Below are 23,188 nucleotides of genomic sequence, written 5' to 3' on the forward strand. Positions count from 1 at the left end.
CGCAAGAGAGAGGAGAGAAAGTAGGTTTAACCCAGTTGAGCGCAATTTGACCAATCAAATGAACACCTCTCCTTTTTTTCAAATTTACTGCAGCGAAGGACACTGCTATATTAACATGATGAAATACATTTTATTTCCTGGCCTCAATACTAAACCATAGTGAAGCAACAATGTATATGACTGCATTTTGAAATAAATAATCTCTTGTAGAGCTTGGGGAGCCAGACAAATGAAATAAAAATGCAGACACCCTGCATTTAGCGGCTACATACAGACTTTGTAGGGAAAGGGAAAATCTGTTTTTATTTGTGTGCATCATAACTCTTAAAGATATATTTGGGAAAGCACAAAGAATTACAGGTGTCTGCGCGCCAATCACTCAGCGCAGCTGCACAGCGGAGCTGGGTGAGTCTACTTAGGACTGCTGGTTCAGTTGTCATCAGATCGATGTCCTCTGAAATGATTCCCTATAATTCCTATCACACACATGGCATTCCAGCCATCCCAGACGAAGGATAATCATTTATGAGAGAATGGTGGCGACATCTGCTATCTGCTCCGTCCTCCGCTCTGCTTCACGTGTTGCCAGCATTCTTACCCCCCTCCAAAGGCCGCTATGGTCAGCCAGACTGTCATACATATGCAGTGTTTTTGCGCAGGAGCACACCAACAGGTTTCTTTTCTGTAATCTAATGCATTAGAAATTAAGTTAAAGAAACAAAATATTAAATCAAGTGGATCAGCAAAACTTCTGCCTCATATCTGCTTTATTAATGCCTCAAATCAGGTTTTAAAATGTATTGAACTTTTTACAGTGCGCATTTGCGCAGCTTACCTCTCACTCACACTCCGCGCACTCGTTTCCCTGATACACACTCACAGACACGCCAACACACACAAAATAGTTGTATTATTAACCGTCAATAATAATCAAGAACATATTAAAATTAGTAAAATAAGTCTCCCCGGCTGCGCAACAGGACGGACACCTTCCCACACCGACCCGTCCTCACCCTGCTCATTTTATTCTGGGACTGCAGGCTCCACAGGACAAAGGTATTTATTCAGAAAATATGTTCGTTCTAAAATTAATTTTTGGAAACGAAAAATACATGGTTTGCTGTACTTTAATGGAGGATATAATATTTTACCTGAATCTGTAACTGGCACATCTGGAGACGCTGCAGTGCCCCTGCTGTCAATACCGTGTTCACTGTTGTGCTCAGATTTATTACATTAGTTTAAATAATAATAATAATAATAATTTTACACCATTTTATGTTATTATTATTTAGTTGTAAACTGACAGCAGCCTACAGTAATTGTCTACCTGGAGGTGACGCGTGAGCGCTTCATGCGCCACTGCAGGTTCTACGCTGGACTGTACAGCAGCTGGAGGTCGGTCGGGTATTTTTGGGGCAGCAGCATTATATTTGTTTCGCTGTTTGGCCCGCGACTGTTCTGACTCTGATTCAGAACATTCCTCCTCTTCACTCCAGTCAAGATCGCTGATGTCCGACACGTCTCCACCATCCGATTCCCCCTCACTGACCTCCTGTATCATTGCTAAAGCTTCTTCCACCTTATATCTCTTATTTATGCCTGTTTTTACTATCTTACTTTTGGGATTTGCTTGATATTTTTGGCCATCTGTCTGATTGTCTGCTGTCAGAGCCAGCCCCCTGTTCAGATGCGTGCATGAACCAAAACAAATCAATCACAGAAGAAAAAAAAAGCCCCGTGAAGTGCATCTTTTTAATCAGTCTAATAATAATAATAATAATAATAATAATAATAAGTCTCACAGACTGCTGTTGGCCTTTGTAGGTATAAATGCTTTGTAATATTATGTGTGTCATTGTTAGGACCTTATTTGCTTCAGAAAAACATACAAGACACATATTTAGGAAAAGTCAAAGAATTAGAGGACAGGGGAATTATTTTTAACAGATTTATTTGAATTCTAAAAACCCAAATGGTCTGTCAGATCGTCTTGGATGTCCTAGTGCTAAAGAAGATAATAAAAACAATTATGTGCTTCATGAGTGATTTTGTGTATCTTTCATGACACTGACAAGCTGAAACCCTGCCTCTGAGGTTTTCTCAGACAAATTATCATCAGATCCTCCGCTCCCCAGCCTGCTCACACCTTCTGCAATAAACTCTCACTGTGCCCAGCTGATTCTGTCGAGCCCTCCCCCTGGTGCGCCGCCACGCCCATCTCGGCGCAAGTGCAGCAGACCGGTCAGAAACCCTCTTCTGCACCTGTCGAAAATAGGAATGCGCTGCCTCCGCCGCTGATCATCGCCAAGTTGCGCCGTCAAATTAGAGCCTTTTGTGTCTAACAGGGAGAGAACGATGGTGTCGTCGGAGAACTTAATAATGTGGTTGCAGGGGTGGGTGCTCTTGCATTCATTAGTATAGAGTGTAAGAAGAATTGGAGAGCTAACACAGCCCTGTGGAACACCAGTATTCCTCTGTTTTGGAGTCGAGAGTGAACCATTTACAAGAACCTGCTGAGAACAGTTGAATGGTTCATCTGAAAAGGACAAATTTCATGATTGCTGATTGTTGCATCCGTCCACAAGCTGCCATTACTGACAGAATTTCATGTGTTCATTGGATCAAGCCATGTAGAAAAAGTCTGAATCCAAAGTTCTTGAAGATTTGGACTTGATGTGGAGCTTCGTCTGAAATTTGAAGGTGGAAGCAAGATGCTGATTGAACCTCAGTGGATTCTTCTGATCAGTCCGTTTAACAACACAGCAGGCATTTTGTTGCATTTAATATTAGTTAGTTTGTTGGTGAGTTCAAAGCTTTATTTTGAACATGTAAACAAACAAGTGAGCAGTCAAAGAAAAGAGAGAGAAACAGAACATCCATTTGCATAAACAATTTAAAAGACTCAACTTCATATGTGCCTGTGTTTTCACATGTGAGAAAAGGAGTAGAAAGAAGAAGTACTGATTTGATCCTACCCCTTCACATCATTGGTGTTACCTTAATTTACAAAAACAAAACACCTTCATCATTATCATGACTTTCAATGCATCAAACATCACCGTAAACAAACAATCCTCATGTCATCACCAAGCAGTGTACCTCGCCAGAATCTTGTCTTTATGTCTCTTTTTGAATTGACACATGTGAAAATCATCTTGTCTCCTTGGAAAATTTGTTCCGTGTTTTTACCTTGAAGTTTTTGACAACATTTTTTGAGGATGGTGCAGACACCTCTTAAATCATAACCATTTTCTCTGTTACAGAACAATTTTTGAATATTACTCGGTAACTAGTTCCTCTTTGCTTTATATGTATCAATGAAGCACTAGTTGATACTGACTTGTGTTTTTCCAAACTCTCCTTCTCAGCTGTTTGTCTTCACTGATGGAGAGGTGGGAAATACCAGAGAAGTCATTGATCTGGTTAAGAAGAATTCAGGCTCTCACAGGTAAACCCACTGAAATGATCCAGGACTGCAGCTCTTGAGAAATAAAACATCTTTTAATTGTGGAAGAAAACTGTTGTGTTGCAGGTGTTTCTCCTTCGGGATCGGGGAAGGAGCCAGCTCTGCTCTCATCAATGGGTTGGCCAAAGAGGGAGGGGGTCACGCTCAGTTCATCACAGGAAGTGACAGGATGCAGCCAAAGGTAGAACGACACACACAGACGATCCGTCACATCACATCATGAAACACTACATGTGTTTGAGATTGTGGTCTTGACAAGTAAAAGTGAATCATCTCCTACAAACAGTTTTCATCTGAATATTTCAGGTGATGCAGTCGCTGCGGTTCGCTCTGCAGCCGGCTGTGGTGGACATTTCCATCACATGGGATTTACCAAAGGACGTGTCTGTCACTGTCCTCTCTCCACCAATCACAGCACTTTTCCAGGGTCAGCGGTCGCTGGTTTACGGCCAACTCAGTGGACAGGTATGAGCTCCATCTTGTCATGGAAATGTTTGATTTCATTAGATGTACATTACAGAGTGAATGATGGTGTGTTCCTCCTCTGTCATACTGTGTCAGAGCTCCGAGGCTGCAGAGGGCTGTGTGACGGTGAAGTACAGCCTGGCAGGTCATCCCACTCAGAACCAGCTGCACTTCAGCCTGAAACCTGAAGAAGATACTGGGTAAAGCAGGATTCAGTCATCACAGCAGCTATGAAAAGATTTGGAAATAAGATTATTAGAGAATAATTAATATTATCTTCAGACGTGGAATCCTGTGTGGTGATGCTGAACTCTGCATCACACAAGGCTCCAGATCTAATATTGATAACCCCACAGTTTCAGATTGATTTTCATGGAAAAAATATTCCTTCAGGTCATCAATGCTTTTGGCAGATTTATAGTAGCTGTCATGTAGACTTCTACCTGACGGAACCAAGTTTGATCTTTTTTTTGTTCTAAACAGTGAAACTGTGTGATTGACAAGAGAGAAGTTTGTTGGAGACACAGTGTGAAATGTGTCTGCAGGTTAACAGTCCACAGGCTGGGAGCTCGGACTTGGATTCGCTCTCTGGAGATGGAGGGAAGAGAGAGCAGAGGGGAGCAGCACACAGGAGTGAAGGAGAAGGTGGTGGCTCTCAGCATCCAATCAGGAGTGAGCAGTTGTTTCACTGCCTTCATTGCTGTCAACAAAGGTGATGGCGAAGCGATCCAAGGACCTTTGGTGCGTCGAAATGTTCCAGCACCCAGTGAGTGGATTTCCAACAGCACTTAATGAGTTTGTGTGATTTTTTTTTGTTTTCGTTTTTTTTTGTATTTCATTTGTAGAGTTGATGATCAGTCTCTTTCTCTCTCTTTGTCTCCCAGGAATGATGATGAGAGTGGGCTGTGGCCTTGCACCATGTATGTTTTTTTTTTTTTTAAATGAACAGACATTGATGTTACACATCTCAGAACACTGAATCTCACAGTACATTTTTTCTGCTTAAATTACGTGCATCCCTTTCATCACTGTTGGAGTGTTACAATATTACTGTGTTGGAATTTCATTTCATTGTCATATATTAATATGTCATATGTAATATTTCTCTCTTTCTCTCTCTCCTAGTGATGGGCTTGGCGTGTTATAATCCCATACCCCCGCCTGTGCCATTGGGCTGTCGAGTTTCTCCTCGACGTTTGAGTAAAAGTTCAGTTTCAATTGAGCAAACATTGATGTTACGACTCTCAGGACACTGATTTACACACCTCATTGTTTTCCACATTAAATTCCATACATCTCTTTCATAACAGTTTGGAGTGTTACAATATTACTGTGTTGGAATTTCATTTCATTGTTATTTTTCATTTTAGAGTTGAATATCTCTTTCTTTCTCTCTCTCTCTCCCAGTGAGGGGCATGGTATGTTCTGATTCCAGACCCCCGGCGCTGCAAATGAGCTGTCACGTTCCTGCAGCAGGTAAGATTAAGCTAAAAGTTCATTTTCAATTGAGCAAACATTGATGTTACTCCTCTCGGGACACTGAATCACACTCCACATTGTTTTCCACATTCATTCATTCATTCATTTTCTACCGCTGCTCCCTTTCGGGGTCACGGGTGGCTGGAGCCGATCCCAGCTGCTGTGGGCGAAGGTGGGGTACACCCTGGACAGGTCACCAGTCTGTCGCAGGCATATACAGACATACAATCATTCACTCACGCATTCATACCTCGGGGCAATTTAGGGTGACCAATCAACCTGACATGCATATATTTGGACCGTGGGAAGAAGCCAGAGTACCCATAAGGAACCCACACACACACACACAGGGAGAACATGCAAACTCCACACAGAAAGGCCTCGAGCCCCGGCCGGTATTTGAACCCAGGACCTTGCTGTGAGGCACAAGCGCAAACCACTGCACCACCGTGTGGCCCTGTTTTCCAAATTTAATTACATATGTCCCTTTGATACAGTTGGAGTGTTACAATATTATTGTGTTGGAATTTAGGTTAGAGCATGATGTGTTGAGTGGGTCATCCTCTTGCTCTCTTTAGGTATTTCTTATTATAGGGGGAAGATGAAGAATAGTGCTCTAGTCAGGAATCCTTCTGTTCTTCCATGAAGTCTTTGTGCGTTTTCAACCCCTCCTGGTGTCCATGTCTTGTCTCTGTCTGTCTCTCCTGCATTTCGACACTCCTCACTTCCAGTTATCATGTTATCCTGTCACTCTCGTCTCTCTGAGTATTTATATCTCCTTTTCTGTGTGTCTGTCACCAGATTGTCTTTCAGTGTTCTCATCCAGACACCCACAGCTTCATTGTGTCTGCTCCCTGTGTTTTGTGATTATCTGGTATTGGACTTACTGCTTGTTTTTTGGTCTTGCCTCCACCGAACACTTTTTGATTCCTCAGGCTTCAGTCAATATTCTGAAATAGATGTTTTGGGAATGTCAGTAGAATCTCGGTCTACATCTGAATACATTACAGTTCTGCTTTCTTTTGCACCTCCTTCTGGAAAGAAGAGGAAGATTCAGACCAAGAGTACAAAGTACAAAGTTCAGTTGCAATCCAGCAAACATTTGCTGAATCTGATTTGAAACACAACAACTTATGTTTCCTGTTTTCAAAACTTTAGAATGAGGAAATGCAACAAACCCAAAACAATGATGCAACAGGAAATCTTGTTCACTGGAAAATTTCTGACTTTTAACTGAATGCATGACAGAGTGGGGCATGTAATTTACTTTCCAAAGTAAAGAACGGAACACTCAGCAAATTAAAGCTATCAACATTTTTCTTCTGCACTGTTAAAATGGACATTGCAAATACAGATCATATGAGGGGGTACCGGAAAGTTCCCGGACTGTGGTCATAAAATAATAATAATAATGAGTTTCGACTTCTGGCCGTCAGATGTGTTACAGGTAAGCCTCCTGCACATCTGTGGAAAAGCTGAGCTCCCAGAGTTACACTGACGCCTGTCAGGTGCTATTTATAGTAACAGAGTGCAGCTGCGTCTTCGATTTTTTCCAAAATGGCGACATTGACTGGGAAGTAGAGGTGTGCTGATACATCGATTATTAGATTAATCGTGATGCGACACATAATGATTCGATTACGATTCATAAATATTTAAAATCGATTATTTTTCATAATAACTAGACGCCAGGAGCACGGACGCCACTTGCGGAACCAAAGTATTGTTCCTGCGCACCACCCAGACATCTGTAGTGACGGACCGGTTAATATGGCGACAGGTAGCTCTTTAGCTACAGTAACAGAGTGTGAGATTCATTCTTCTGGATTAAAAGCTAGTGCTAAATGCCAACGCTGCTTTTGCTAAAGAGAAAATCATTCAAAGTTCTCGTCCACAACATATTCATCCAATAGATATTCGTCCATTTTACGCTACACTGGAACAAAAAGCACCGTGTAGCCTCATGTCGCCCCAGAAACAATGAGCCGTACTGCGCATGGCGCGGCGCCGTAAACAAAGCTTTCAGTTCAGAGGTAAACAAAACAACCAAAACATTTATCTCTGTAATATGCCTGAAAGAAGTCCAGAGGCGTTTGGCAGCGTGACGATGTTTATTCCAAGAGCAGGGATCAGAAACATGCGTGAGCATCAGCAGTCGAAAAAACACGCACACAACAACACTGCAGCTCCCGTAGCTCCCGCTGACGTCCCACTACCGCCTAGACATATAGACATAGATATCTAGATGTAGGTGTCTAGATATGCTGCACGCCAAGTAGTAAATTCAAATTGAACATATATCTGCATATATGACATATCTGCTATTGTTTGCACTTAAGGGAGGTAACTGTTGATCTTTTGTCAACAGGGGCAGCCTTTTGTTGTATTGGCTCTTTAGGCCACAGCTACAGGCACAAAGTTTATGCCATGGTGGCTGATGGACCACTTGACATCAATAAAAAATACTTTTTTTGAATTTGTTTGATTACTTTGATTTATGTATACCGAGAAACAGCTGTACATTGTTTCAAAGTATGAAGTGGGCACTAAGTGAGGGGGAAAAAAATGCACAAAAAATCATGATAATCGTTTTTATCATTAATATCGTGATAATCGTTGAATAATCGAATCGTAGCACCCTGAATCGTAATCGAATCGAACCGTGAGGTGCCTTAGATGGCACACCCCTACTGGGAAGCCAGAGCAGCGCGCAAACATTAAATTCTGCTTTTTGCTGGGAAAAAAACAGCAGCAGAAACACTCACCTTGTTGCAGCAAGCCTACAAGGATGATGCTCTGGGGAAGAATCAGGTCCATGAGTGGTTCGGGTGGTTTAAAAAGGCCAGATGTCCGCGCGTCAGGTGCGCTCAGCCGTGAAAACAATCCTGAGCTGCTTTTCCGCTGTCCAGGGTATCGTCCACAGCGAGTTTGTCCCTCCAGGTCAGACTGTAAACCAGGACTACTGCATGGAAGTCCTCAGACGGCTCCGTGAGGATGTGAGGAGGACGCGGCCCGCGTAGTGGCGGAGTGGAGCCCGGTTGATCCACCACCACAGTGCGCCAGCGGACACGGCGCTGCGCGTCACGCAGTTTCTGGCGAAGAATGAGATGAATCTCCTCTCCCATCCGCCTTATTCGCCAGATGTAGCCTCGAGTGACTTTTTCTTGTTCCCCAAGTTGAAGAAGGAGCTGAAGGGACAGCGGTTTGCAGATGTGGAGGAGGTGACAGAAAAATCGCAGCCGGCAAAAAATGGCACAATTACGCGCGGGTCTGACGACCCATTGGTGAAGTGGGAGACACGGCTGGAGCGCTGCATTAATGCAGATGGAGACTATTTTGAAGGCGACAGTGATGTTTTATTTTGAAATGTCAGAAATAAAAAGTTACAATCAAAGTCCGGGAATTTTCCGGTAGCCCCTCGTATTACTGATCCTCAAATCAAGTAAATTTCACCAAAGTGCTGAGCATCACTTCCAATAGGTTGAGGCAGCCTCAGCTGGTAGAAGGTACCATCTTCCAATTCCACGGTTGTTGACTTAAATGTCCCTCAGCCTCGGCTCCTGGATACACAACAACAACATGCTTGTTTCTGGAAGACAGGGTGACGTCACTTCTCCCTCTGTTTTGAGATACTGAACATCAAGCATGACCTCTGTAATAATTTAAGCGCAGAGAAAAGAGTTTCCACTGAATTCATTCAGCAACAGCGAGCTGAAAAAGTGATCTGTGTGCTTTCACACCTACTAGTCCGCTAGAGTGGTTCGTTTCGGACATAAATTATTCATAAATGTTGCAGCTTTCAACTAGTTCGGTTCGCATTCACACCACTTGTTTTTGCAGATGAACTATCCACTATGACTTTCCTGCCCCTTGGTGGCGCTGTTCACATAATAGTGTGTTTTGGGTGGCGGAAGTGAACCCTGATTGGCCAGCATGTGTGACGTGATGTGCCGCTCGGCTTGCTACGGAAGCCTCCGCCGACCAAAAAGCCTTCTCCACAACAGAGCGGACAGGACCGAGGCTGGTCAACGTGCACACCAGCAGCGGACCGCGCCGAGACCGCACCGAGACCGCCTCCTCAAGGAGGTCTCGGTACGGTTCTTTGTCCCGGACCAAAACTAACTGGTCTGCTTTCACACCAGCGCGTACGAACCGAACCTGCAGGTGTTGGGGCCTCTCGTCCGCTTCAAGCAGACCAAATGCTGTAGGTGTGAAAGCAGTTTGGCCACTGATGATTTCAAATCAAACTGTGTTATAAAGAAAAACAATATTCAGATATTCTTTGGTAATTTGTTGTGAACATTTTGCAGAATGTCACATTTGATTCACACAAAGACAACATCATGACAGACTCAGCAAAGCCTATAGAAAGCCTGTTGTTCACTTGGCGTCTCTTATGGTCATGACACCGTATTGATGAGTTCGTCATGAACTCATCAATACAGTCAGTGAAGAATTTAACTAAAAAAGTGGAGGAATAATCATAAATTATCAATAAATCTAAATCAAACTAAGGCAATGACATTTTTGAAGGTGTACAAATTGAAAATGTAAATGAGGATAAATGTTTAGGAATTTTAATAGACACTAAATTATCATGGAAAGCCTCCACCCCAGCCACCGGTCCGCGCTCACCGCGGCGGGCCCCACCCTCCCGGGGAAAATGGAGGGCTTCTCCGCTTCCATGTTTCAAAAAATGTACAAATCAGCAGCCCAATCAGTGAACCACTTAAATGTTGTCACCCTGCTGACAGCCTACCAGGCTGAACTTTTCCAGGAGATGGGGGTCCTCCTGGATAAAGGCTCCCCAAGTCCCAAAATATGGGAGGAGATGTGTGTGGTCACGGACCTCATCCTCCGTGTCTCCAGGGGTGCGGTCCAGGGCTGCGGCCTTGTTATGGGGCTCGCAGTGGCGGGGGAGAGAGCGCTCTGGCTGAATCTCTCCAGCCTGTCGGACCAGGAAAAACAGGTCATTATTGATGCTCCCTTCGACCCGTCAAAGGGTCAGGGCTTATTCGGCGAGGCTGTCACGGCCATGCAGCAGACCAGTGACCTGAGGAAGAAGCAGGGAGAAGCCTTCAACCTCTGCGTTCCTCCCAAGGTTGCCTCTCGCCCCACACCGCCACCCTGCCAGGGATTCGCGGCTGCGGCGAGAGCACGCAGCAGCGGCTACAAGGACCCCAGACCGCGCATGTCTGAGCAGCCACCGTCTCACCAGCACAGAACACAGCAGCAGAAACACTGGCCCAAAAAGTCCTTTGCCGCTGCAGCTGCCGCTCCAGGCACTGATCCGAACCGCCCATCCCGCCTCCCGGACGGGAAGAAAAAACGGTCGCCCGAGGTGTCGTGGTTCGCAGACACAGAGGCTCAGCAGTCAGCACTCACAGAGATCCCTGCTCTGAGCCCCTCCGGAACAGGTCACATGTTTCCCTCTCCTCCCAAGAAACGGAGGATGGATGTTCTGGACCATTGTTCCGATCAGCGCTGTGTAACGGCCCCGCTTGGTCTTCCCATTCACAGACTGAATTATGCACTCGTTCCCCCAGTGCACTGTTTCGTTTCCCCCCTTTGTCGCCCCACGGGGACAGTTCTTAGGGAAGTGGGAAAAAGTGCAATGTTCACACTAAGCAATACATTTTTCAATAAAAACAAGCTGTCGCAGCCAGGCTCAGTCATAAAGTCATAAACACAAAACAAAAAGAAAACAGTCTGTCTCCCCCAGAGAGCGCAGCTGCTCCATTGTTGAGCTTCAGGCCACCTGGTCCTCTCGCTGTCAAGGCAGAGGAGTGGCGCGCATGCGCAGTGAACCCCTGGGTTTTTACAACAGTTGCCAGGGGTTACACCCGTCCAGGGTGATTGAGACTATTCAGTGCGCTAGAGCACCTGCCACACGATCATTATATGACAATAAATGGCGCGTGTTTGAAAAATGGTGTGAGACTAAAGTTATCATTCCGTTTCAGTGTTCTGTCCCGGATGTGTTGTGCTTGTTGCAGGACTTATTGGACGATAATAAAGCTTTTTCCACCATTAAGGTCTATTTGGCCGCTATTTCATCGTGTCACGTGGGCTTTGGAGGTGCGCCTGTCGGGCAGCATCCTCTAATTAAGAGGTTTATGAAGGGGGCGCGTCGGCTGCGTCCCGTGCATAAACACCCGGTTCCGTCATGGGATTTACCCACGGTTCTGGAGGCGCTCACAAGTTTGCCCTTTGAACCATTAGAATGTGCAAATTTAAGAGTGCTCTCTCTTCAAACTATCCTGCTGCTGTCTTTAACGTCAGCTAGACGGATAGGTGAGTGACAGGCTTTGTCTGTGCACGCCTCATGCCTTCAATTTTCCCCAGATTATGGGAAGGTTGCGTTGCGTTCTAACCCGGCGTTTGCGCCTAAGGTTAGTGATTCTGCATACAGCTGTTCCACGCTTGAGCTGCTCGCTTTTCACCCACCGCCGTTTGCAGGGGAGGATGAGCGATGGCTCAATTTCCTTTGTCCTGTGAGAGCGTTACGCATCTACATGGACAGGACCAAGTGATTTCGGAGGAGCAACCAGCTCTTCATATCGTGGGCTCCCTCTCATAAGGGGAGGGCCAGGTGGTGGAGGCTACAATCTTGGCGTATAAAGGTCGTGGTTTGCAGCCCCCGGAGAGGCTGCGGGCCCACTCCACCAGGGGCATGGCCACCTTATGGGCCCTGTTCAAGGGCACATCTGTGAGGGACATGTGTGCCGCTGCCAGCTGGGCGTCCCCAATCACATTCATCCGATGTTACAGGCTGGACGTGACCGAGACATCTCTGGCTCACTCAGTCCTGAGTGTGGGTACATCTTAAATGCGTGCTAGCCCTATAGGGGAAGGTTGAGGGTGTCGACCCATCGCGGGTCGCGGCTTTGTGGGCTTCGGAGCATGCAAATCCGGGAGTGGGCTATATCTCCCATAGTGAGATACCGAGGGAGGTTTGAAAGAGAACGTTAGGTTACTCACGTAACCCCGGTTCTCTGATAACCGAGTGAGGTATCTCACAACACTGCCATACTTGCATCAGTGGGGTGGAAGAATTACGCTTGAGAATGGTGGGTGCAGTGCGGGGGCCGCTTAGGGGCGGGCTGCCCCATGCATCTTGAGATGATTGGTCTGTCACATGACAGACGTGGTGTCATTGGAGCTTCCATGATCGGTCACGCCAGAGGGCGTTTCCCATAGTGAGATACCTCACTCGGTTATCAGAGAATCGGGGTTACCTAACGTTTTACAGGCAAATTTCACGATACCTAAATTTTTAACCACTGGCAAAAGTTGTTGTATGTCCGTAGGCGGAGTTAAACTCTGCATCAGCCTGGATATCACACACAAGCAATGTTAAAACATCCAGAGATTTAAGCTGCTTTACAACCAGATGGTCTGGTCTCAATATAAACAAAGTGGGTCTGAACCATCATGTTACATTTAGAATCTGTCCTGAGATGTGGACTGCTTGTGTTTTCCATACTAAGTTGTTGTGCTTCACCCATTACACTTCAGTTATTGCTGTTCTTGCTGTTTTCCAGCTGATGACAGGAAGCATTTAAAAATTCACTGTCAAGTGACTGACAAGGACTTTGGGGTGGGTTTAAAGGTGCTGTAGGCAGGATTCCGCATCTCTGCCATCTTGCTTAGAGTTCCCTAAGCAAGATGGCGATTTGACCCATCTAAGATGGCCATTTGAAACCCAGCACAGCCAATCCTGTCCTGTTTTCTCTGACATCACGCCCTTACGCAAGTTAAGCCCCTCCCATAAGAACGTGCGACGAACGCGACTCGACCAATCATGGTTAGAGCCTCATGGGCTCTTCTGATTGGTCAAAGATACCTGGAGCTGTGGAGATTCCTTTTCAGCTCAGAACAGAGATAGATGGAAATGCTGCGCCCTCACGGTAGTGCAATTATGCTACACTCCTAAAGGATTATCAATGGATACTCTCACATTTGATCCAAACAAAACACAGAAAAATTAGCATTGACAAGCAAAATCCTGCCTACAGCACCTTTAATGCAAGGTCTCTTCTTCCCACTCCTTTTTGAGCAGAATGAGGAAAAGAGAATGAAGGAAAAAAATCTTTTTGCTTCATTTGTTGGTCTTTCTGTTGAAAGCACTTCTATGATTGTTGTTGTATGCAAATCTCTTACATTAGGAATACAGTATTGTTGCTCTAAATAAATGATAAAAATGAAAAAATTAGTGTTAGCTTTTAGGAATATGGTGTGAAAAGAGGACAAAATCATTGTTAATGTTTCATCTGTCAAAACCAGACATGGAGCACCCTGTTTAAGCTGCAGTCCTGAAAGTTGCTGCAGCTAAAAAATGTCTTCAGTGTTTCATCAAGGAAGACCTTTGATGATGATTTGATTAATTTTAGCTTTTATAAATGTGTGTGTTCAGCCTTTATGGACTTTCTCAAATGTGATTCAGGAAGACTTTTGTTTTATTAAATTCCATTAAAACTGTCCTCAATTTTGTTTTCTTCTGCAATGTGGTTACCTTATTACTGTAATTTGTTTTGTTTTGTTTTGTTTTGTTTTTTTTTTGTTTTTTTACCTTAATTGAATAAAGTTACTTAGAAAAGTCAAATAAATAGCAAAATGAATCCACAAATGTTTTATTTTCCATTTTACCACTGGTTTCACAAGTTGTTTTCCTCTGACTCAGCTGGTGCTGCAGACTGGACTCAACCTGAAGAGAAGCCGCCGCCCTGCGACCCTCTGCTGCAGCTGGTCTCCCTCCAGAATGCTTCAGGTTTCTGGATGTTGGATTCAGCTCTGGCTGCTGCACTGGGAAAGACGAGCGAAGAGGTGGAAAAGTCCAAACCTAAACCGGTGAGTCATTGACAGAGACAGTAACAGTAACAGGCTTCAGTCTGCAAGTCACTGATCAATACAGCAGTGAAGATGGACGGTAGGAGCATGGATGTCATCCGGATACGCAGAAGATAAATTAATCAGAACAATTGAACTCTCTCATATTTTTCATTGTTTTGGTGAATTAGGTGAACAGTGAAGTGTGGGCCACCATTCTGGCTCTAATCTGGCTTCAGGAGTTTCAGACCGATGCAAAGGACGAGTGGCAGATTCTGGCTGGAAAGGCTGTGTTGTGGCTTCAAGCTCAGAACGGTACGACCACATTGATGAGTCTGGATTTTGAACAGTGAGTACTGGTTGAAAAAGCTGATTGTCTGAATCCACTGTTGCTTTTCTCGTGTGCTTTTCTTTCAGCTCCAAACGTGACAGAATGTGTGGATGCTGGAAATGCTCTTCTGGGTTGCAGAGTGCAGAAAGATGCTCTGGGACTCTGAGGATTCATTACAGTCTTCACTTCTTCGTTGATGACAGAATCGCTTCTTAAATGTTCTTTTCTGTTTTTAGCTCTTTTCTGTCTTTAGCTCTGTTTTTGTGGAAAGTTTCTTAAGAGGAAAATTTAAATTTCTTGTTCTGTGTCTGTTATTGTCAAAAATCAACAAATTTCACATTATAAAGCCATTAAAATGACAGTGTTTGACAGTGTTAAAAGATAAATACAGGTTTTGTAAAGAAAGTGTAATCATGTTAGTTGGAATAAAGTGAAATAGTAACATGTTGATGTGCACTAGTTGGCCTTTAAAAAGGCTCTTGACTTTAAAAACAAACACTGATTGGTCAAAACTTGCTCTTTTTAGCATAAACAATTTTTCTGAAGTCTCGCACTTCATTTTTGCCTTGAATCAAATGAAACTTGGGTCTTTAAATAGATTTTGTGTCTTCGGCTTCATGTATTTTCTCTGGGCTGCAGAAAAAGGAGTGAACTTGTGGAATGCTCTGAAACAGGAAATCAAAGAGTGCAAATTATGACATTTAAGAAACATATAAAAAATTCCACATTGGATAAATATGAAAATGAAAACTAAGTTGTTGCGGGTGAAAAATTTGATGAATTTTTGAGTATTGTTAAATTTGTATCAGTTCAAATCATTTGTATGTAAAGGGGCAGATATAATAAGATTGTTCTTCTTTCTGCTCCTTTTCTTTCATTTGTTTTGTGTCTAAACTGATGACATTGATGTATTTTCATATTTTTTGTTTTTGTGTTGTTTGAAATGAAAGAAACCAACTAAACCAAACTAAAAGCTGTTTTCGTCCATTTCTCCATGTAAACTGCATTCATGACCACAGTGTCACAAGCTGAGGAGCTCTTTGTTTTATCTGGGATGAAGAAAGTTTATCACAAAAGTCACACTTGTTTTTGAACTAAAATGAGGTTTCCACAAGTAAATGACCAGAAACTAAAAGTCTCAACCTCATCAGTGAAGGCAGAAACAACTGAATTTATTCATACAGCACCAAATACAATTTACGTTTATTTCAAGGCTCATTTCCTGGGTTGGAAGAAGCAGAAGAGACTGTGAAAAGGAAGAACTCCCATTAAGGCAGAAACCTGTCTTCCTGCTGTTCTGGTTGTTCTGAGGTGACGAGCAGGAAAAGAGGAAGGACAGACAGGTTGTGGGGAGGAATCCAAATGTCAGCTGGGAGCAACACAACATTTCTACAGAGACATGAATATTGTCGTCTTGAAGGAAACATGAAGAAGGTTTAAAGTTCAAAACTCTGAGAACCATCTGGGATTCAGTGACTGTGGTTAGAGGGTGCTGGAAGAGCTGATATATAATATATAAAAAGAATAGATAAATATATCATATATTTGTCTATTCTTTTTTGGCCCTGTGTTTGGCCCGACCTCTATGTGTGCATATTACTGTGATTTGTCCTACCCCTGTTTGTTTGGGGTTGTTTTTTTTTCCTCTCTCTTTTTCCATCGTGCCTTTTTCTCAAGTTTTTTTTCCCCAATAAATACTGTAAAATTTGACTGGATAAAAATAAAGTTAACAAAAGAATTTCAGGAAAAATTGTTTGAGTCATTTTTGCACCTATAAAGTCTTTTTTTTACTTTGGTGATTCTGGTGAAAAATAGAGTTTCACTGCTTAAATCACTGTGAAGTTTCCACTGACAGAACAGTGAAGAAGTGACTGGGAGCTCACAGCAGGGATCAAAGTTCAAAGATAAACTCAGCAGGGCAGCAACTGAGATGAGAAAGCTCAACAAAACTCAAACTGTGGCACAAATGACAAACAGAAGAACAATACTCTGCATGTTTTTTTCATGCTTTTCCAGATGCCACACCTCACAGACGTATGTTCATGCATTGACTTTTTGTGGAATGTTGTGTAACTTAGGCGTGCACTGTCCTCCTTCGTGGCTCTTTATCTCTTGTGCAACACCAAAGTTTCAGTGTTAAACAGTTAATGATCACAACTCACTGGTGGTTTTTGTAATGCAGGAACATGCAGTGTGTGTCATGTGTCACACAAGAACCTGCATTTCAGACACATTACATTCACTGACACACACACACACACACACACACACACACACACACACACACACACACACACACACACACACACACACACACACACACACACCCATGCACATAATGCATGCACACAACTCAGAAAAATTTAGGAATGCTTGGCTTCTATGTAAAATGTATGGAAAAAGTAAAAAGTTTATGCCACACTGATATATCTATATTTCTTTTACGGATGTCAATGAGACGATCATTGAGACAAATTGAGATGAAAGTGTTTTCAGAAAAGAAGCACCAGCAGAAAGAATAACAACAGCTTTGACAGGGTTGTCAAGCAAAACTCATCCAAGAAGCTGGAGAAGCTTTTCTCGGACTGGACTGAGGCTGGAGTGAGAGGCTCAAGAGTCGCTACAAAAAGATGAGTCCCAGACAAGAACTACAGATGTTACAGTCCTCGTGTCAGACCTTCAGATCAGCAACACACGTGTATTTTACTGCCCACACAGTGTAAAACAAGTGTTTCTGAAGTGTGGGTCGGCCTGAAGGTGACAAAAGGTCGTCCTGCTGCAGGAAAACTAGATGAATCAAGGGGATGCCTTTTCCAATATTTATGTTGTTTTAGTTGTCTAAAATTAAAAAGCCAACGACATCATCGTACTCACATGTCATAAATCTCATAAAGATAAACCTGAGTTTACCCAAAAACAAGTTTTATTTCCAGCAGACGAACATGAAGGCAGTTCTTGTCAAAAAGCCTTTTAGTACAGTCACGTACAATCGATGTGGTTCTTCTTCATGTTTCCATTTACTTTCCACTCTCTGCACTGACAGCTGTGCAGCTCACCATAACCTCATTGTGGGTGTTTTATGTCACGAAGACCTGAGACTCAGATACACAACTATCTTCTTTTAAAAAGGAATCTGACATAAGCTGAAGCATCAGTCATTGAATGAACAGCAAACAGTGATGTTCCTCAGACTAACAACACAGCGCTCTCTGCACTGAGACATCTCTGATCGTAAAAAGGTAAATACATTTCACAGAGGGTTTTTTTGCAACTACAGCTTCACAAACTGAATTAAAATTGCACGAATTTATTGATTCCTTCAATGTTTCTTTTCATGTTTACATTTTATACAGCAGTGTTCAGTGACAAGAGGAAAAGTTGTGTTTGAGGTTGTTTTGGTTTCATTGATAAGAAAAAATAAGTAAACTTCTTGGCTGAATCTGAATTATGGTACAAAAAGTTTCTGTCTTAGAACAGAAGCTTGTATCTTCCAACTGGGAGATGTCGTTTAGAGTCTGTTCCAGTCATTTGAATCTGATTGGCTGAATGGGGTCTGGTCGAACATAGGGAACAGTGGGTCTTCTGCATTGTTTCAATCACTTTATTGTGAGAAGAAAAAAATGCCAACAATACAATTTAGAATTTTACTTTGTTCTCTTCATTCATGAACCTGTCTGGTCTGGTCTGGTCGAGTCTGGTCGAACAACAGTGGGTCTCATGTTGTTTCAATCACTTTACTGTGAGAAGAAAATTACAAAAATACAATTTAGAATTGTATTTTGTTCTCTTCAATCATAAACCTGAAAGGCCAGGCGACTGTTTCCTGTGGAAGACGTCTTTGTGAAACTATAACCTCTTCTGTGGGTTTACAGAGCGACAACATGACAACTTGGGATTCCATCAAACTTATTTTTCTGATTCTGACTCTGCTGTGCGCTGTTCCCTCCTGTTGCAAGTACTGCTTTGGTAAGGACGTTTGGCGTCTATTCAAGAGCATAAATGTGAACACAAATCATAAAGTAACAAATGGGTTTTTTTGGGAAAGATTTAAGAAAAGTTAATCATCGAGCACATGATTTTTATTGTTTCTTTTTCAGGGCGCTGTTATGAAACACCAGATGATGACAGAGACACACCTGTTATTTTTGTTGCAAACACTGAGGAGGTGTAAGTTATGTCAATAATGTCCAGTCTCAGCTCAGGTAAGAGCAGGATTCAACTCCCAGCTTCATAAATGTGATCCTGTCTGGCAGCTATGTGGCAAATGTTGAATCTGTGAGAATGATTTGCTTCAGATCAAAGTTGTGCATGTAATGGTTCTGTTTTGAAAATGCTTTTTTTTTTTTTGTCTCATGTGTATGATAGATGTTTAAGGTTTAGAAATACTTTAAAAAAATCAAAATGTCAAAAAAACATTTTATTTCTGAACAACACTGAGTTTAACTGGCAGTAGCTCCGCCCAGCCGGAAGACCTCTGGAAACAAATGAAGCGCACCCGATGGGCGTGTGTGTTTACTTTCTGTTTCTGAACAGAAAGACTCCTTTAACTCAGTCAGTACACAGCCAGCGATAAGACTCTGCCTGAAACAACAAGCCTTTAAAATCAGAGGTAAGATGTCGTCTGTTTATTCTTGACGCACTGAAAATCCTGACTGTCTGTTTGGAGATGACGGAGCTGCGATGTGATCCGCTGACTGACTGGAAGGAGAGTTTCCACTGAGACATACCTGCTGCTTTTAACCTGCAAACTGACACAGACATGTTCATGTGAAGATATGTGAGCTGTTGCCATGAAAATCACCATGTAGATATTGTGGTTTCTAAATTCTGTCAACATGCTGGTTTTGTTTTTAAACTAAATTAAAAATACATTCCGATTGTTTTATATCTGTAAAAACAGTGTCATAAAGACATCTTCCCTATTTTCAGAAATGATGAACTGCTGTGGTTTGCTGACTGTCCAGAAGGAACCAGGTAAAGTGTGTGTGTGTGTGTGTGTGTGTGTGTGTGTGTGTGTGTGTGTGTGTGTGTGTGTGAGAGAGAGAGAGAGTGTGAGAGAGAGAGAGAGAGAGAGAGAGAGAGAGAGAGAGAGAGAGAGAGAGAGAGAGAGAGAGAGAGAGAGTGACACACACGCGAAAGGTGAACATTTTCACTTCAGACTCATCTCAACTGTTTCATGTCTAACCTACCACGGTGCTGTAAACGGTGAGAATTGTGTTCGAATTTAAATGTTTCTGGTTGTGACTGTGTTTCTCCGTCAGTCCCTCTGAAGAGCATTGAGGTGGAGCTGGAGGTGAGGGACCATGTGGCTACAGTGGTCTCCACTCTGAACTACCAGAACAAAGAGGACAAACCCATCGAGGCGGTTTTTGTCTTCCCTCTGCCTGGAGATGCCGCTGTCTGTCATTTCAGTGCCAAGATGGGACAGAAGGAGATTGTGGCTGAGGTGAAGGAGAAACAGGAGGTGAGCAGAGCAGGTCCAGACTGACTGAGGACAACATCCAGCAGTGGGAGTGAATGTGGCTCACATGTGTCTCTTGTCCTGCAGGCTCGTGAGGAGTATGATGATGCTTTGAGCTCTGGTCAGCAGGCTTTCCTGCTGGAGGAGAGTGATCAGAGTCCAGATGTTTTCTCAATGAGGGTGGGCTGTCTGCCTCCAGGAGAGAGCGCCTCCATCAGGCTGGAGTACGTCACTGAGCTGGCAGTGCAGGCTGATGAGGGGCTGAGGTTTTGTCTGCCTGCTGTGCTCAACCCTCGATACACACCTCAGGGTAGGAAGACCAGAGAGAAGCTGATGCACACAAAAGAACAAATGACTTCATGTGAAAAAAGAAAACATTTCTGGAAATGTATTATATTTTCATTTATTCACAATCATGTGGTATGCTGTAGTTATGTTTGAAGCTGCTGTCTTCTCAAATCTCCATATCAAACAGAATTCTTCTCATTTCCAGTTGTTTCTCGTGTTGTTTTCAGGTAGTGAAGCTACAGCCGTCCAGGTGAACTCTGTTCCAGCCTCTCTGGTTCCTTACAGTCTGTCTTTTTCTGCTCGAGTGTCCTCTCCTCGTCCCATCTCTAAAGTGGAGTCCAGCTGTTCCCTGGATCCTCTCCAGTTCCTGAACACAGACCAAACCCAGGCCACGGTAGGTGGAGTGCTGATGTGTCCACTGTGTGTGTTGGATCCTCTTCAGTGAAAAGAAGGCATCATATCATTATTCATCATCATATATTTGTACCCTGCAGGTGAAGCTGGGTGCAGGACACAAGTTTGACAGAGATGTTGAAGTGCTGATATATTACAAAGATGCCCACCAGCCCACTGCTGTGGTGGAAGCAGGACAGGCCTCTGCAAAACCTGGTGAGTGCAAATGTTTGTAGTTAGCATGGGAAGAAAGATTGTTGTGTCTTCATCCTCCAAGCAACAAAGTGATTGTTGTTGACTTTTCTGTGCTGTGTTTCAGGCACTCTGATGGGTGATCCAGTGGTGATGGTGAGCCTGTTCCCTGAGTTTCCTCAGTCTGTCATGTCTTCAGTGACTTCCTGTGGAGAGTTTGTGTTCCTCGTGGACCGATCTGGAAGTATGGGGGTCCCGATGAACAACAAAGACAGAAATCAGACTCGCATAAGCAGTGCTAGGGTATTTATTGTTTGTTCTTGGTGTCATTAACTCTTTCATTGTCTGTCTACACAGTGATCTTCACCTGGTTTGAATCTTTCTTGTAGGAAACGCTGCTGCTGCTGTTGAAGAGTCTACCAATGGGCTGCTACTTCAACATCTACAGTTTTGGATCCAGATATGAGCACATCTTCCCGTGAATACATCCTCATTTATGTTTTCAAAGTGTGTGTTTGGTTTGAAGTAGATTCATGAAAACATGACTTGTGTGTGTGTGTCTGTGTGATTGCAGTAAAAGTGTGGAGTACAGTCAGCAGACCATGGAGGAGGCCCTGAAGATAGTTGGGACGATGGAGGCAGATCTGGGAGGAACAGAAATTGTGAAGCCTCTCAAGCATATTTATGAGCAGCCCTGCATTCCCAGTCAGCCCAGACAAGTAAAACACACACACACACACACACACACACACACACACACACACACACACACACACACACACACACACACACACACACACACACACACACACACAGAGTTATGTAGTTCATAGGTTTCACTTCCCGGTATGTCACCTCAATAATCATTGTTCTCGTAAACAAACCTTCACCATGACCCCAGACTGAACTTTCGTCTCACTGTGAAACAATTCTTTGTGATGATGAGCAACAAGTCACTTTACAATGTGAAAAAGCTCGTTGCCACACCCAGATAGTTACGTGCATGCCTTTCAGCTGACGTGTGGCTTTCATCTTAGCTGTTCATCTTTACTGACGGGGAGGTGGACAACACCAAACAAGTTTTAGACCTGGTGAAGAAGAATTCTGGCTCCCACAGGTGAAACTGCACTGAGCACATGAACAATTTGTCACCAAGTTTTGGTTTTTGCATTGTTACATCGATCTCCATTTAAACCAAGCAGGCAATCAAAGACCTGTTGTGTTGCAGGTGTTTCTCCTTCGGGATCGGGGAAGGAGCCAGCTCTGCTCTCATCAACGGGTTGGCCAGAGAGGGAGGGGGTCACGCTCAGTTCATCACAGGAAGTGACAGGATGCAGCCAAAGGTCTGACACCACGGGCTTTACATGTGAAGTAACTACAGTGTGTGATGACGTATGTTTTCCCTTTGAAGAAATGAATCCAATCTGTTGACTTTGAGTCTTTTTTCTATCAATGACAACACATAAAAAAAAAAAAAAACTGACACAATCATCAAAATCGGTGGAAAATTAGGATTCCGATTGAGGCTTGTGCAGATTTATTCTAAGTATCCTTTCTCCAATCAGCTGCTGGAATCGACTCCAGCCTGTCGTGTTGTTTGTGTTTGGATTAACCATGGCTGAATGCAGTGAGTACCAGCATAAGTAGGTGTCAGGTTTGACGTCCTGAAAATGGATAAAGAATGAAGAAAACACGGGACAGAAACAAACGGAGGCAAAAAGTTTCCTCGGTAACACTTTACTTGAAGCCCCCCTGCATAACACATTATAAATACATTCATAAAGCATTATAATGCCATTATAACATGTGTAGCTATAGTTATAAACATTCATAGATGATCACAATGCCAGGACCTAACCCTAACCCTAACCCTAACCCTAACCCTAACCTTAGTCCTATGCTGTATACTGCTGTATAGTGAGTTATAAAGCATTGTGATCATGTATTAGTGTTTATAACTACTTATAATGTGTTATAAAGAGGGGCTTCAAGTAAAGTGTTACCGTTTCCTCATATAAGGGAAGACAGAGCTGCTCTCAGAGTGAGAGAGACACCGCTCAGCTTCCCCAAGCAGCTCAGCTTCTCTGTTTTTATTTGGTTCATACCATGTGATTACAAAGACTTCATAAATACAAGAATCATTCTGTTTTTGGTCATGCCAAGCGACAACAGAACAGGCTGTGAAACCACACAAAAACACACAGGTATGTTGCGTCGTGCTCGATAAGCAGATGTGACATGTCTTAGTCTGCTCACTTCCTCTTAACAACAAGTGAAAACT

The 23,188-nt window shown here is 43.4% G+C and overlaps 1 protein-coding gene and 1 long non-coding RNA gene across 13 annotated transcripts in view; both read left to right on the forward strand.

Annotated features, from left to right (window-relative positions):
* The window catches only part of LOC115400499 (von Willebrand factor A domain-containing protein 5A-like), a 225,938-nt gene that overhangs the window by 188,652 nt on the left and 14,098 nt on the right, over positions 1-23,188 (forward strand). For 3 of the 12 annotated variants that reach the window (XM_030108402.1, XM_030108406.1, XM_030108405.1), the window contains 11 exons: positions 3,372-3,451; positions 3,536-3,650; positions 3,776-3,934; positions 4,031-4,134; positions 4,480-4,700; positions 4,819-4,854; positions 5,060-5,140; positions 5,342-5,410; positions 14,097-14,263; positions 14,434-14,557; positions 14,660-16,293. The exons of 4 other annotated variants lie outside the window; for them this stretch is intronic. In XM_030108402.1, the coding sequence (XP_029964262.1) occupies positions 3,372-3,451; positions 3,536-3,650; positions 3,776-3,934; positions 4,031-4,134; positions 4,480-4,700; positions 4,819-4,854; positions 5,060-5,140; positions 5,342-5,410; positions 14,097-14,263; positions 14,434-14,557; positions 14,660-14,739 (1,236 nt within the window). In that variant the 3' untranslated portion in view covers positions 14,740-16,293. Of the gene's footprint in view, positions 1-3,371; positions 3,452-3,535; positions 3,651-3,775; positions 3,935-4,030; positions 4,135-4,479; positions 4,701-4,818; positions 4,855-5,059; positions 5,141-5,341; positions 5,411-14,096; positions 14,264-14,433; positions 14,558-14,659; positions 16,298-19,106; positions 19,183-19,502; positions 19,548-19,834; positions 20,038-20,121; positions 20,345-20,549; positions 20,717-20,816; positions 20,932-21,034; positions 21,211-21,296; positions 21,386-21,481; positions 21,627-21,944; positions 22,025-22,135; positions 22,251-23,188 lie in introns of those variants that run through there. 5 more of the 12 variants (XM_030108403.1, XM_030108412.1, XM_030108400.1 and 2 more) reach the window with 5 other exon arrangements.
* LOC115400509 (uncharacterized) lies at positions 17,737-18,807 on the forward strand. The gene is made up of 3 exons (XR_003932811.1): positions 17,737-17,812; positions 18,446-18,539; positions 18,671-18,807. It is a non-coding gene; the product is annotated as an uncharacterized LOC115400509 (long non-coding RNA).

The sequence above is a fragment of the Salarias fasciatus genome, chromosome 14 (genome assembly GCF_902148845.1).
Source record: "Salarias fasciatus chromosome 14, fSalaFa1.1, whole genome shotgun sequence".
Taxonomy (NCBI): domain Eukaryota; kingdom Metazoa; phylum Chordata; class Actinopteri; order Blenniiformes; family Blenniidae; genus Salarias; species Salarias fasciatus.